The following is a 12,926-nucleotide window of genomic DNA, read 5'->3' as shown; positions in this document are numbered from 1 at the left end:
CCCTCTCATACGCTCCTCTCTGCTGGCCTTCAAATTCATGGTGCTAGAGCTTTTTGATGAGCAGCCTGCCTCTCCTCACTCTTCCTACAGCACCCTCTAAACTCCCAAGCTCAGGACCTCCTATCCTTTCCCACTTGAGTTTTCAAGAGATTACCTTCTCTTGCTGCCCCACCCCCATGTTTGTTGTTGTTGTTGTTGTTTTGCTATTTATTGGTGTGTGTGTGTGTGTGTGTGTGTGTGTGTGTGTGTGTGTGAGATTTTTTTTTTCTAGCCTAGGCTGGCCTGGAATGAGCTATGTAGTTGGTGATAACCTTGGTCCTCCAAAGTCCATCTCCTGAGAGATATAACCCAGGGCCTTGTTGCATACTAGGAATGCACTCTACTAATTGACCTATATCTCCAGCCCCTACTTCTGTTACTTCTTTTTGTGCACAGTGTATGTGCCACAGCGCATGTGGAGGTCAGAGGACAATTTTGTGGATTCAGTTCTCTTCTTTTGCCTTAATTTACATGGGTTCCATTAACTCAGATCACTAGGTTTGTCCCTCAAGTGTCTTTACTCTCAGAGACATCTCCCTGGCCCATTTCTGTTTTGTCATTTCTAAAACAAACCATGATTCCAAACCCGTAAAAGACCCTAGCCCTTGAGAAGCAAGAGTGGAGATTGAGTGAGTGTGCAGGAGCCCTTGCAGGACGGTGAGGGGCAGGGTGGGAGAAAGCACATTTTGGCTTCAGCACCCACCTTTTCCGACTATCCAAGGCTGCTTGCTCTCTTGGCACCAGTAAAGCGCTCTAACAGTGTTATCTGCAGGTGCCCACACTGTGCATCTCTACTCCACTCCCGCCCCGCCCTGGGAAGCAGGACGCAAGGAACCTCCAGCTCCAGCTCCCACTGCCCAGAGTGTGAGATCGGGTTGTCCCCTCCCACCACGTGCTGCAGCCTAGCGCCAGCCTCCGCAATTTGTCCGTGGGCGTCTCTGCGGAGGCTGTCCCCTTCGGTTCCTGGTGTCCCACCCCTGTTCATTCCGCTAGAAGCTAGGCGGGGATGTGGGTGCACACCCACGGGGAGTGGAGTTACTCTCAACTCTCAGTAGCTGAGGCCAGAAGCACTCTGCTGCCAGAGTCCTGAAGTCTCTGCAAGTTTCTGGGCTCCAGACACATAGCCGGCTCTCGGTCCTGGGGCTTGTCTGTCCCAGCTAGGGGGCTCTAGTCTTCTGAACCTCAGAACTGCTCAGGCTGCGACCCTTCCGGCGGTGTCTGTGCTTGCTTGCACAGGCGGGCTGCTCGCCAGCCCGAGTCCGGCAGCGGTTGGTTGGGGTTGGGGTCGCCGACCCCGTGAGTCTGGCTTGAGGATGGCGGAAGCAGGGCCCCCTCCAGTAGGGCCCCCTCCTGCTCCCGCTCCTACCTCGCCTTGGATGGCGTTCAGGCAAGTGCCCAAGGCTGTCGCTCAGACGCCCAGTACTAGGAATCTCCTGCTGAACCGGGACGGCTGCAGTTTCCTGCCGTTCACGCAGGCAGTCCCCGTGCAGGTGGACATGGCCATGGCCCTGCATCGTATTAGGATCGAAGAGAAGTACGGGAAGAACTACCTCTGCTTGCTGCAAGCAGTCTACGTGGCAGGTGAGTAACCTTTCCCGGAGCACTCCCACCCAACGGCCTGGGACTCGGAGCTCTCCCCTGTTCCCTTTTCCCAGCTCCCTCCCAGCCTGCTGGGGCGGGGTAGATGGGTGTACTTTGTCTTCTCCAAGCTCTTGGCATTCTCTCTCTCTCTCTCTCTCTCTCTCTCTCTCTCTCTCTCTCTCTCTCTCTCTCTCCTCTTCACTCTATAACTTCCCCCCTGAGCGCCCCCCCCCCCACTGCGGTGGTGCTTCTAGCTTGGAGCCAGCCGGGCTGTGGTCCTCAGTTTCTCAGGCCAGCTGCCACGCTGAGGGTGTAAGTGGCTTTCAACTCTGCTCAAGCCCCACGGGCGGACCTCCAGAAGCCCGCCAAGCAAGGTGAGACTGTCCCATGTCTCCTACCCACTTTCCACCCATCTAGGTGCCTCCTGGTGGAGTCAGGAACCCAAGGGATCTTCCCACTGTGCATCCCACACCCTAGAGCCAAGCCTCCCTGAGGATACACTTCCTTGTAACACTCCCTTTAGTTAAAAAAACAAAAACAAAAACAAAAACAAAAACCTAGGTTTATTTACGTGTGTGGGTGGTTGCTGTTTGTTTCATTAACACGTGCTAGGTCCAAGTCAAAAAGGCGCTCGGATTCTGAAAGCCGCCGGCCTGAAGTTGGAGGAAGAGTTTGTAGGCAGTCTGCTGCCAAGTATTTGCGATTATCCGCCAGGACCACCACATCTTTCCAGCTTGGTCCCACGAGCTAACTGCCTCTCTTGGGGCTCTTACTACAAAGGCAGAAGCTCTTTCTTACTTGTCTTGGAGGGAGAAAACCAAAGCGGATAAATCCCTTACTGTATTTTGGTCAAGGCTTGAGAGTGGTGCAAAGTGGGGGTTGATGTACACGTGTTGAGCAAGTCAGAATTGCTGGGCTTTGGGCTTGAGGTACCATGGAGCATGTGGAGGCCCAGAGACTTACAGTTCCTATAGGACACTGGGAGTCCAAGGATATCTACCAGGTGCTGCAGCTTCTGGCCATGTCTTCTGTGGCTCTGTGGTGCTTACACTGTCAGTGTTTCCTGTGATGGGAACTTGGCAACTAAAAACCAGACTTGGTGTAGTTTTTCTTTTCTCAAATCAGGTAGCCACAGCATGTGCTCCAAATTCCACTTCTTGTTCGAAGCTGTCCACGAATTGGAAGGAGGTCACACCAATGTCTTCAGTTAAACCACAGGAAACTCAGGGCTCTGTCTAAAGCCTCTTAGTAACAAAGAACCCTTTGGTCTTGAGTATTTTGTTTGGAAGTGGCCAATGTTATTTTCTGTATGTAATAATAAATCATTAAGGGAAGTGTGGTGATGGGGCACAAACTCCTTCAGGGTTTAAGGGCAATTTAAATGAATTTGGGAGGCTATATAAGAAACCAATAGAAGCTTTATGTGCATGTGCAGTGAGAGCTAAAAACCAACTTCATAGGGAAATAAAAAACCTTAAAATGAAACAAAGTCTCACTATGTAGCTCAGGATGGCTTCAAAATAATCTTCAGTGCTGGGATTAGTACATCCCTGTGTGTACCACTGATAACACACACACTCCCACCTCTCTTCTTCTTCTTCTTCTTCTTCTTCTTCTTCTTCTTCTTCTTCTTCTTCTTCTTCTTTTCTCTCTCTCTCTCTCTCTCTCTCTCTCTCTCTCTCTCTCTCTCTCTCTCACACACACACACACACACACACACACACACAGTATGTGAGAGAAAGTTCTGGGGACTGAACTCCAGGGCCAGTAGATGGATGCTAGGCAAATGGTCTACCTTAAAGCTACAATCCCAATAATGAAATACAAGTGGACATTTCTGTTGCCAAGTATTTCTCTTCGTTCTAGGTTCACTTTCTTGATCCTTGGAAGTTTCTAGCATGCTGCCATTCCCCAGTCACTATGACATGGCAACACATCCTAGCATTTAAATGATACCAGTCACTGTGCTGTGCTTTAGTGGGATTGGGGGTAGGGGTGCAGTAGGGGTGGAGGGGCTGGCTGGCAGCTCTTATTTGTCTTTCAGTATTTTCAGCAGTTAACCTCTATCTGCCCACAAAGAGAAGTATTCCTGTGGCTAGGGCACACACTACGGGATATTATAACTTCATGTTTTTGTTTGTTTTTGAGATGGACATTTATTTTAATTGCCTGGGTTGCTTTTGAATGCCTGGCTAAAATGATCTCTTGCTTCATCCTCCAGAGTAACTGAAACTCCAGGTTTGTAACACCATGTACAGCTTGTTCTATAGCTTTATTTTGCTCTTCTCAAAATTACACTTTTTATTTTGTCTTTTTTGTGTATATGTGTGTGGGAGCATGTGCTTTAGCATATATGCGGAGGTCAAGGGACAACTTGAAAATGAATCTGTTTTTTCCTTCCACCTTGTGGCAGCCAGGCTTGGATGCATTCTTCCTTGCTGAGCTATCTCAGCAGCCCGTTTTTTGGCTTTTTGACAGTTTCAAGGCTGATCTCAGCTTCTGGATACCACTGCCTTCACTTCCCAAGTGTGTGCCACCATTCCTAGTTTATAACTTTAAATGCAAAAAGCAATTTCATATGCTTATTTTGTTTTTGTTTTTGATTTTTTGTAGCTTTGGAGCCTATTCTGGAACTCACTTTGTAGACCAGGCTGGCCTCAAGCTCACAGAAATCTGCCTGGTTCTGCCTCCCGAGTGCTGGGATTAAAGGTGTGCACCACCATGGCTGGCTGGATTTCATATACTTAAAATATTAATATATCTACAAATGTGTTTAGAAAGTTTTTACTGTCACAAAGAACCCTTTGAAAGATCACTTGTTACATAGTTATATGTGTGTACACAGGTTCTCTTCTGAGGCAGCCCAGAGATGACTGATAGAGTTTGGCTTCTGGAGAGGGAAGGTCTTCAACTGGCTAGGGATGCACAAGACATGAGGAATTAAAATTTTTCCAGGTGGATAAGGGATTGGAATGGATGTGGCAGAGGCAGAGAAGGTATTTCAGACATAGGAAATAATATGGGCCAAGACAAAACAGAAAAGGGAGAACATATTTGGTTTACAGAATTGTATATGATTTTAAAAATGATTAGAGTAGGTAGGTATGGGATGCAGAGGCAGGGGAATCTCTGTTTGAGGCCAGTCTGGTCTACAGAGCTAGTTCCAGGACAGCCATGGTTACACAGAGAAACACTATCTAAAAAAAAAAAAAAAGCCAAGGGGGAAAAAGACTGCAAATGGAAGCCAGGTGTGATGGTGCACACCTTTAATCTCAATGCTGGGAAAGAAGAATTTCTCTCAGGGGGTTATCTCTGAGTTTGAGGCTAGCCAGGGCTACATAGTGAGGGCCTGTCTCAGGAGAAAAACTAAAACCAACTAAACAAACAAAAGGCTGGGAACGGAAGAGGTAGGACAAGCTTGGGTTCAGTTTATCAGTTTATTTTAGTGTTCAGAGTAGAGCCCAGAGCCTCACACATACTAAGCACATGCTCTACCACTGAGATAACATCCCCACCCCCAGGATTCAGTACTGAATATGTGATCTTTGTGGAGCATTCAGGTTGACCTGACCAAGAAGTCCAGAGCTGGGAAGAAATTGGGAGAGGTAAACCTTGTTTCATCTTGTCTTCTCTTAACTGACGTCCCTATGGAAGTATTGATAGCACAGCCTGAGTACAATCACATGTTCAGTGCATCATTTCTTTGAGCTTGTTTTTGCAGTTTTGCCTTGTCACATGCTATCTTACCTAATGGTGAATTGGGAAAAATACTTTGCACTCCATGAAGGAAGTAAACTCTATTCATCTAATAAAACCTCACCCAACCGAGAAGTTAAGGTGCTGTGAAAACCTGTTCATGTATAAATTTGGTTTCAAGTACAATTTGGCATCATTAAGTTTTAGCTCAAATAGAGTGTAAATGACAGCAATTATTTGCTGTACATTGTACAGTGTTGTAAAATGTATTTCAACAGTAATGGATCTTATATGAGGCTAAACATTTTCTTTTTTGAAACAAGGTCTCATGTAGCCCAGGCTATCTTGGAAAGCTCTACGTAGTTTAGGATGACCCTGAATTCATGATCCTTCTACCTCTACCTCCCCAGTGCTGGGATTACATGTATAAGCCACCATTCCAGTTTTTTTTTTTTTTAATGTGGTTCTAGGCAAGCACTTTACCACTGGAACCACTTCTCCAGCCCTAGATCACATTATATTGACTATTTTACATGGTAAACTTCTCTGGGAATCCCAACATTCTCTGGGAAACTGAGCATCAGCACCTTTAGTGCCTGGTTTATTTTTCTTCTCAGAATTGTAACCATTTTGGATGGAAAGGTTTTCAAAGAGATTACTTACCTCCCAGACTCCTGAACCTGGAAATAATTGCATCCTTTCCTGATGACTCAAGACTGTCCTTCGGACAGCATCAGTTACTTTAATATGATGTATACAATGCTCAGGGGTTCCAGTGGAGGCTCTCTGTCTCAATGGCAAATGGGTAGAGATCTTTCTGCCTTTTAATTGATAATGTCTGCTTTGTCTAATCTTTCTCTGTTAGCTGTCATTTCTTACTGCTGTCAGTTCTTCCTACTGTCTTTTACTGTCTCTGGCTCCAGTCCATCCTCCACTGCTCATTTTGATGTGCTGTAAGCTAAGGAACATGATAACCCAAATTTGCAGAACTATCTGAAAACTCTAAATAAACAATGAGTCTGGGAAATCTTCCTTCATTACTACATATGAACTATGTGTTTTTGTATGGATGCAAATGTGTGTGCAGATGCAGGCCAGGTGTTGATCTGGCTATCTTTCCCAGTAGCTCTCCATCTTATTTCTTGAGACAGGGTCTCTCACTGAACACTTGAGCCCAGAGCCCATGGATTCAGCTAGTCTAGACCAGGCTGCCCTGGAACTCCCTGAGATTTGCCTGCCTCTGCCTCTGCCTCTGCCTCTGCCTCTGCTGGGATTGAAGGGGCCACCACCATGCCTGGCCACAGGTGGTACTCTTAACTGTTGAGCCGTCTCTCCAGCTCCACTCAAAGTAAATAAAAACAAAAGTAATAAAACGATTATTTTGGCTCTTCTAGGTCCTTTGCCAATCTTCAGAACTGTATTTTTTATTATTAATTTGTCAATTTGTATATAAAAAAATCTAGTTAGGATATGCTAGGTATTGCTTAGAATCTATAGGTCAATTTTGTGAGTTTGTTTACTTATTTGGGATAAGTTCTTACACTATAGCCTAGGCTGTCCTGAAACTTTTTTTGTGGCCCAAGCAATGGATATTTTTCTGTAATTTTCTTCATGGACGTCAATATCTCTTATTGCATGCTGGGGAGTGGAATTAGAACCCAGGGTCTTGTGGTCTACCACAAAGTTATGCTGTATATGTAACATGGACTTCATATATTATGAAGTCATACATTCCTCATTTTTTTTGAGTAAGGGTCTCAAAAAGCAGCTGTCCTCTAACTGATGATCCTCTTATCAGTCTTCAATTTGTACCCTCTTCCTGACTCAGAGTTTATTTTTAATAAGTTGTTGCTGATTCTTTGTAAAGTTTCTAGATGAAAGAGAAAGTTCACATGCTGCTAGAATATGAAGTTTGACTATCTTTGGGGAACTGGAGAGTCTGATAGACATTAACCTGCCTGCCCCTTCAAAATATATTTCAGTCAGGTCAGCATCAGGTCCTGTATTTACATTCAGGGGGTACTGCAAATTCTCTGCTCCTTAGGGTCTTCGTTTGCAGTCTTGTGCCTGTTGGTTAATTAGCTGACACCTTAGCTATTGAGTATCCAGTGTGTTGACAAGGGAAACAGAGTTATTTATAAAAAATTTCCTCTATTAAAAATGAACCGGTGTGATGAGGTGTAGTTATTCTTAGCTTTCTTGATGGCACTTAGAAGAAGTATGCATATGCTGGAACATTCTTGAATTTGCATTTGCAAGCCCCATCATTTGATCTATCATTTTGCACTGTTAGTTTACAAAAGAGGGTCAGTTTTGTTGTAACCTTGGAAGGACAACTAACAGATATTGTGCATTCTCCTGCACGCATTATAAACCAAAGTAAACCATTTTAATTGGATTTACTGTTGCAGATGCTGTGCATTTCAAAATTAGATTTCTAAACTGAGGAAGTGATGAATAGCCATGGAATAAGAGAGCTGGCATTTAGTTATATGTCTACGTGAATATTGTGGGTTCTGACTTTAGTGGGCCATCTTGTATACTTTTATAGCTTGTATTTTAAATAGCTGTCCTCAAAAGGTCAGATGTTATAATAAAAATTTTAAAAGAGGTGAATGCAAATACTTAATATGTTTAAAACGTTTATTTTGTGGCTGTGACCATTATGTTTGAGATAATCATTACATCTTCAAGCTCATGTTCAAGCATGGCTAGACTCATTTGCACTGTGGATACTGAGCAATGATGATTCAGATGAATAAGGAAAGGAATTCCATAGCCAGGTAGTGGTCGCGCACAACTTTAATCCCAACAGAGGCAGGTGGATCTCTGTGAGTTCGAGGCCAGTCTGGTCTACAGAGTGAGTTCCAGGACAGCCAGAGTAACACAGAGAAATTCTCATGAAAAACAAAAAAAAAAAAGAAAGAAAGAAAGAAAGAAAGAAAGAAAGAAAGAAAGAAAGAAAGAAAAGGAATTTCTGTACTTGAGAGATTGGTCAATGGTTAAGAGCACTTGTTCTTCCAGAGGAACCAGGTTTAATTCCCAGCCCCTACATGATTGCTCATGATGGGCTATAACGTTATTTCTAGGGAATCTAATGACCTCTTCTGGCTTTCACAGACACTAGGCATAGCATGCACATGGTTCACAGACATACATGCAGGGAAAATATTCATATACATAAAGTAATTAAAAATAAAGAAAATTTTCTCTTTAAAATATTTTTCCTGTGTGTATGTGTGGGTGTGTGGCACATACTGATGGATGAGAGGACAGCTTTATGGCATGACTAGATTTCTCCTACTACCTTTCTGCTGTTACCAGCGAAGAAACTCAGGTCAGGTTTTCAGGCTTGCTGGCAACAGTGTCTGCTCACTGAACCATCTTGCTACCTCCAAAAGGCTTTTCTTTTCAGTCTCAATTTATATTGCTAAGGAATAGTCTGTGACATTTAAAATTGCCTGCTGGCCAGGTGTGGTGGCTTATGCAAAAGAGGCAAAAGTGGGTGGATCTCTGTGAGATCAAGGCCAGCCTGGTCTCCATAGTAAGTTCCAAGATAACCAGGGCTACGTAGAGAGACCCTGTCTTAAACAAACAAACAAGCAAAACCAAAATGAAATTAAATAGCTTTCTTGGTTTTGTTTCTATAGTTTCCTTCCTTTCTTCTTTCCTTCCTTCCTTTCTTTCTCTCATGCTTTTGTTTTGCTTTGCTTTTGTTTTTTGGGGCAGGGTCTCACTCTAGTCTAGTCTGCCCTGGAAATCACTTTACAGGGCAGACTATCCTTGATCTTACAGACATCCCTCCACCTCAGCCTTCAAGAGTGCTGGAATAGGAGCCACCATGTCTAACTTGTTTGTTTTTCCGGTGAGCTTTCAGAATTATCCAAGGAAGTGAATTCTTTTTCATAAAAATAGCTTTCCCTGACAATCATTTTGGAGATGATGCAAACACATTTCTGAAAAAAAAAAACATGCTTTTTTAGCATAGATTTTGTATTTAGCAAAGATTTTCATCATCTGTTAATTTTAAAGATGTGATCAAGTTGCAAAAGAGCTTCAGAACTGGAGGAGTATAAAACACTTGGAGGCAGTGCATGCTTTATCCTTTTCTAGGTTTTAAAGACCTTTCATTTGAATCACAATGCTTCAACTTTGCATGTCATTGTGCTATATGCACACACATATACATGTGAATATCAGTGACACCAAGACTACCTTTTCACTTGCAGCCTATGCAAATGTGTCTGACCCAGGACAGATGAAAGCTGGTTGGACCACCTTCAAATCCTTTAAGTCCTGAGCTGCTGAAAGGATCCCTCCTCAAGGACTAAGCTAGAAAACCTGTTTGCTTTTCACTTCTTCTGCAGGGGTGTCTTATCAGCTTAGCTTTGGATGTCCTCTTACTGTGAGCTCACTGTACCCTACAATCAGCACAGTTTTAACATTCATCACTCTGGGCCCCGAATTGCTTCTTGCTTCTAAATAAAGAGTGCGCCCCCACCCCCCCACCCCCCACCCCCACCCCCCCCCACCCCCGCGCCTCAATCTTGGTTGATGTCTAACTGGCTTTTGTAGCCTGACATTAATGTTCAGCTTTGAATTATTAGAGTAGCTAATAGATAGAAACAACTACACAATTGTGTTGAAAGATGGATTACTGCCTTGCAGCCTATTCCTTCTATCTTCTCACTCATTCCTTCCTCAGTTTTCTCAATCCCTTGATTCATTCCTTCAAAGCACAAATCAACACTGAACATCTGAAGGCCTTGTAGCCCTCCTCCCCAAATTTGGAAGTTCTTCCTTATTGTATGCTGTGTAAGCCTTGCAGTGGTGGTACAGTGATGACGATTGCTAAGCAGGTACTCCGGCTGCACTTCCAGGTGTTTGTATTGATAGGATGTCTTTTTTCCTTTGCTTTTGAAAAGACAAGCTTTCAGTATCTCAGGCTGGCCTGGAATGCAGTAGCCCAGACTGATATCAGACTAGTGACAATCCTACTTCAGCCTGCTGAAGACAATCCTCCTCTCAAGTACTGCTGAAATTAAAGGGATGCACCACTGTATTCAAGTAGGGGATGCTTAGATTGAAGACGATCTCAGAATTTCTTTGATCTTTTAGTTGTCAAATTTAATGATTTCTTCCCTGTTTTATACCGTTTATATTATGTAAGCTGTATTGATTCCTAATTTTGATCACTGTTAAGCTTTACTTCATACTTTCTCATAGTAATCGCTGAAATAATTTCATCTTTCAAAATACATGGTTTGCGGAAAAATGCAAAATAATCCTGTGGTAAGAGCCAAACCCAGCCCTAAAATACATCTGTAATGATCATATTGCATATAATGGCACTTGATAATGCCAGATTAAAAATATATGTACTGTTTAGGGCTAGGGTGATGGCTCAGTGGTTGAGAGCCCTTGCTGCTCTTCTAGAGGACCTGAGTTCACCCCCGCCCCCCACACATCTGCAGCTTGTAACTACCTGTAACTCAACCTCAAGGGGATCTAATGCCCTCTTTGGCTTCCAGGGACACACACACATGAGATACACATTCACGTGCGTGCGCGTGACACAGACACACATACAGGCAAAACACCAAAACATATAAAAATAAAAACAAATAAATTATTTAAAAAAAACATTGCTTAAATCGTCACATGAAAGGTTGTTGAATTGAGGCTGATGATATGACTCACTTGGTAGAGTGCTAGCACCAAGTCCTCCATTCACTCCTTAGCAGCACATAAGCTAAAGGTGGAGGCAGAATGATCAGATATTCAAGGCCACCCTCAGCTACATAGGAAGTTCAAGGCAAACCTGGGCTACATGAGACACTGTCTTGATTTTAATTAAACTTTATTTTTGAAAAAAAAAATGTTTTCTTATAATATATATTGATCCTGTAATTTATCCTTTCCCAATTCTCCCAGATCCTCCCCACCTCCTAACCTATCTAACTTGATGTTCTTTCTTTCACTCTCTAAAAACAAACAAAACACAGGAATCGTGTACAAAAAAACAAAACAAAAAAAACAAAAAAACAAAAAAACCCTCCACAAAACACAAAAACAGAAATCAAAATAAACAAGTAAAAAACCAATAGGTCCAAAAAAAAAAAAAAAAAAGCCCAAACAAAACAAAATGAGACCAAAAATCTCATTGTGTTGGCTAGGGCATGGGACCTGCCCTGAAGTAAGAGCTCCTATCTCGGGAAAAGTTATGATAAAATGGTTATTGAACTGCCTTTGAAATTTACATTATAAATACAGTATAGCATCTTTTCAAGTATTTATTTGGTTATTCCATGTTTTTGTTTAATGTCTGCTTTTTGCTAATTTTCCTCTTTATTGGACTTATCTCTTTCCTTAGTGATTTATACGCCTTTACATACTTGTAATTTTCTGTTAGTTTTCAGTCTTCCCTCAGTTTGTGGCTTGCCTCATTACCTTTCTTTACATCGGTGCTGGAGATTGAACCCAGGATCCTGTGCTCTGCCACTGAGCTACACTCTCAAAGCACTCATCATTTTTTTTTAAAAATCAGGTCTTTTTGTGAAAGGAATTTCTTTTATATGTTGTGTGTTTTACATTTTATAAGAAAAAAACATTTCCCATATATTATACAGATGATATCTGTATTTTCTCTACTCTAGTTCCCAAAGCTGAAGGATTTAAATGTGTGTTATTAAAACCAAGCTTTTGGGATGGAAGTGTGGCTCAGTGGTACAGAGCCTCCCCTGGTTTTTTGCTACATCACGGTAAACACAAATAGCAACATGAGCCCCTAGTCACCTGGTAATTGACAGATGTGCCATGGGGCAAGTACTATCTGTTCTCGAATGGCTTCACACAGTATATTTGCTCATAGCAGTTTTAGCCCCCAATGATTTTCTTAGGTTTCCTAGCAACTCGCATATACATTAAAAAGGATTTGATTTTATTGTTTTCAACCTGTGTTTTGCAGCAGGAAGATGTTATTCTTCCACATAAGCAATAAGGTGAGCTCCTTCATGTGTTTCACACTTCAAAATCTCATAGCCTCCCCATTCCCTTGAAAAAATTATTAGCAGGGCTAATGAAGGTAGAACCCAGGACCTCAGGCATGCAAGGCAAGTTCTCTACCGTTGAACTTCATTCCCAGAGTGAGGTTAGTCAGCTTGTTGAAGGTCACCTCACTAGCAAGGGGTAGAGCTAGAATTTGAACTCTTGCAATCTGTTTCTAGAGTGTACATGTGGAACAGCTTATGTGAGAAATACTTATTTGTTTGAAAAATTCCAAATTTTGTCTGGACATACAGCTCAGTGGTACAGTGCTTCTGGAATACATAAGGCACTGGGTTTGTTCCCCAGCACCAGAACAAACAAACCCTCAGAATGTAATGTTATATGTATCACCCAAGACAGTAAGACACATACATAATCAATCCTGTGGTAATGCTGGTCCTATGATGTCATTAAAATATATATATTTACATGGATTTCATATATGTTCAAAATGTATTTATATATATTACTTTTACTTTACATCTATTTCCTAAGTGGTTTTTGTTTTTGTTTTTGTTTTTGTTTTTGTTTTTTTAAGACAGGGTTTCTTTCTGTAGCCCTGG

The 12,926-nt window shown here is 42.5% G+C and overlaps 1 protein-coding gene across 6 annotated transcripts in view; it reads left to right on the top strand.

Annotated features, from left to right (window-relative positions):
• Positions 1–1,461: 1,461 nt before the first annotated feature.
• Mcf2 (MCF.2 cell line derived transforming sequence) overlaps positions 1,462–12,926 on the top strand; it is a 101,797-nt gene continuing 90,332 nt past the window's right edge. For 3 of the 6 annotated variants that reach the window (XM_036175177.1, XM_036175175.1, XM_036175174.1), the window contains exon 1: positions 1,497–1,620. In XM_036175177.1, the coding sequence (XP_036031070.1) occupies positions 1,536–1,620 (85 nt within the window). In that variant the 5' untranslated portion in view covers positions 1,497–1,535. Of the gene's footprint in view, positions 1,621–12,926 lie in introns of all 6 variants that reach the window. The other 3 variants (XM_036175181.1, XM_036175180.1, XM_036175176.1) reach the window with 2 other exon arrangements.

The sequence above is a fragment of the Onychomys torridus genome, chromosome X, assembly GCF_903995425.1.
Source record: "Onychomys torridus chromosome X, mOncTor1.1, whole genome shotgun sequence".
NCBI classification, from domain to species: domain Eukaryota; kingdom Metazoa; phylum Chordata; class Mammalia; order Rodentia; family Cricetidae; genus Onychomys; species Onychomys torridus.
The sequence above is the reverse complement of the archived record's forward strand: the minus strand, read 5'-3'. Positions and strand labels throughout refer to the sequence as shown.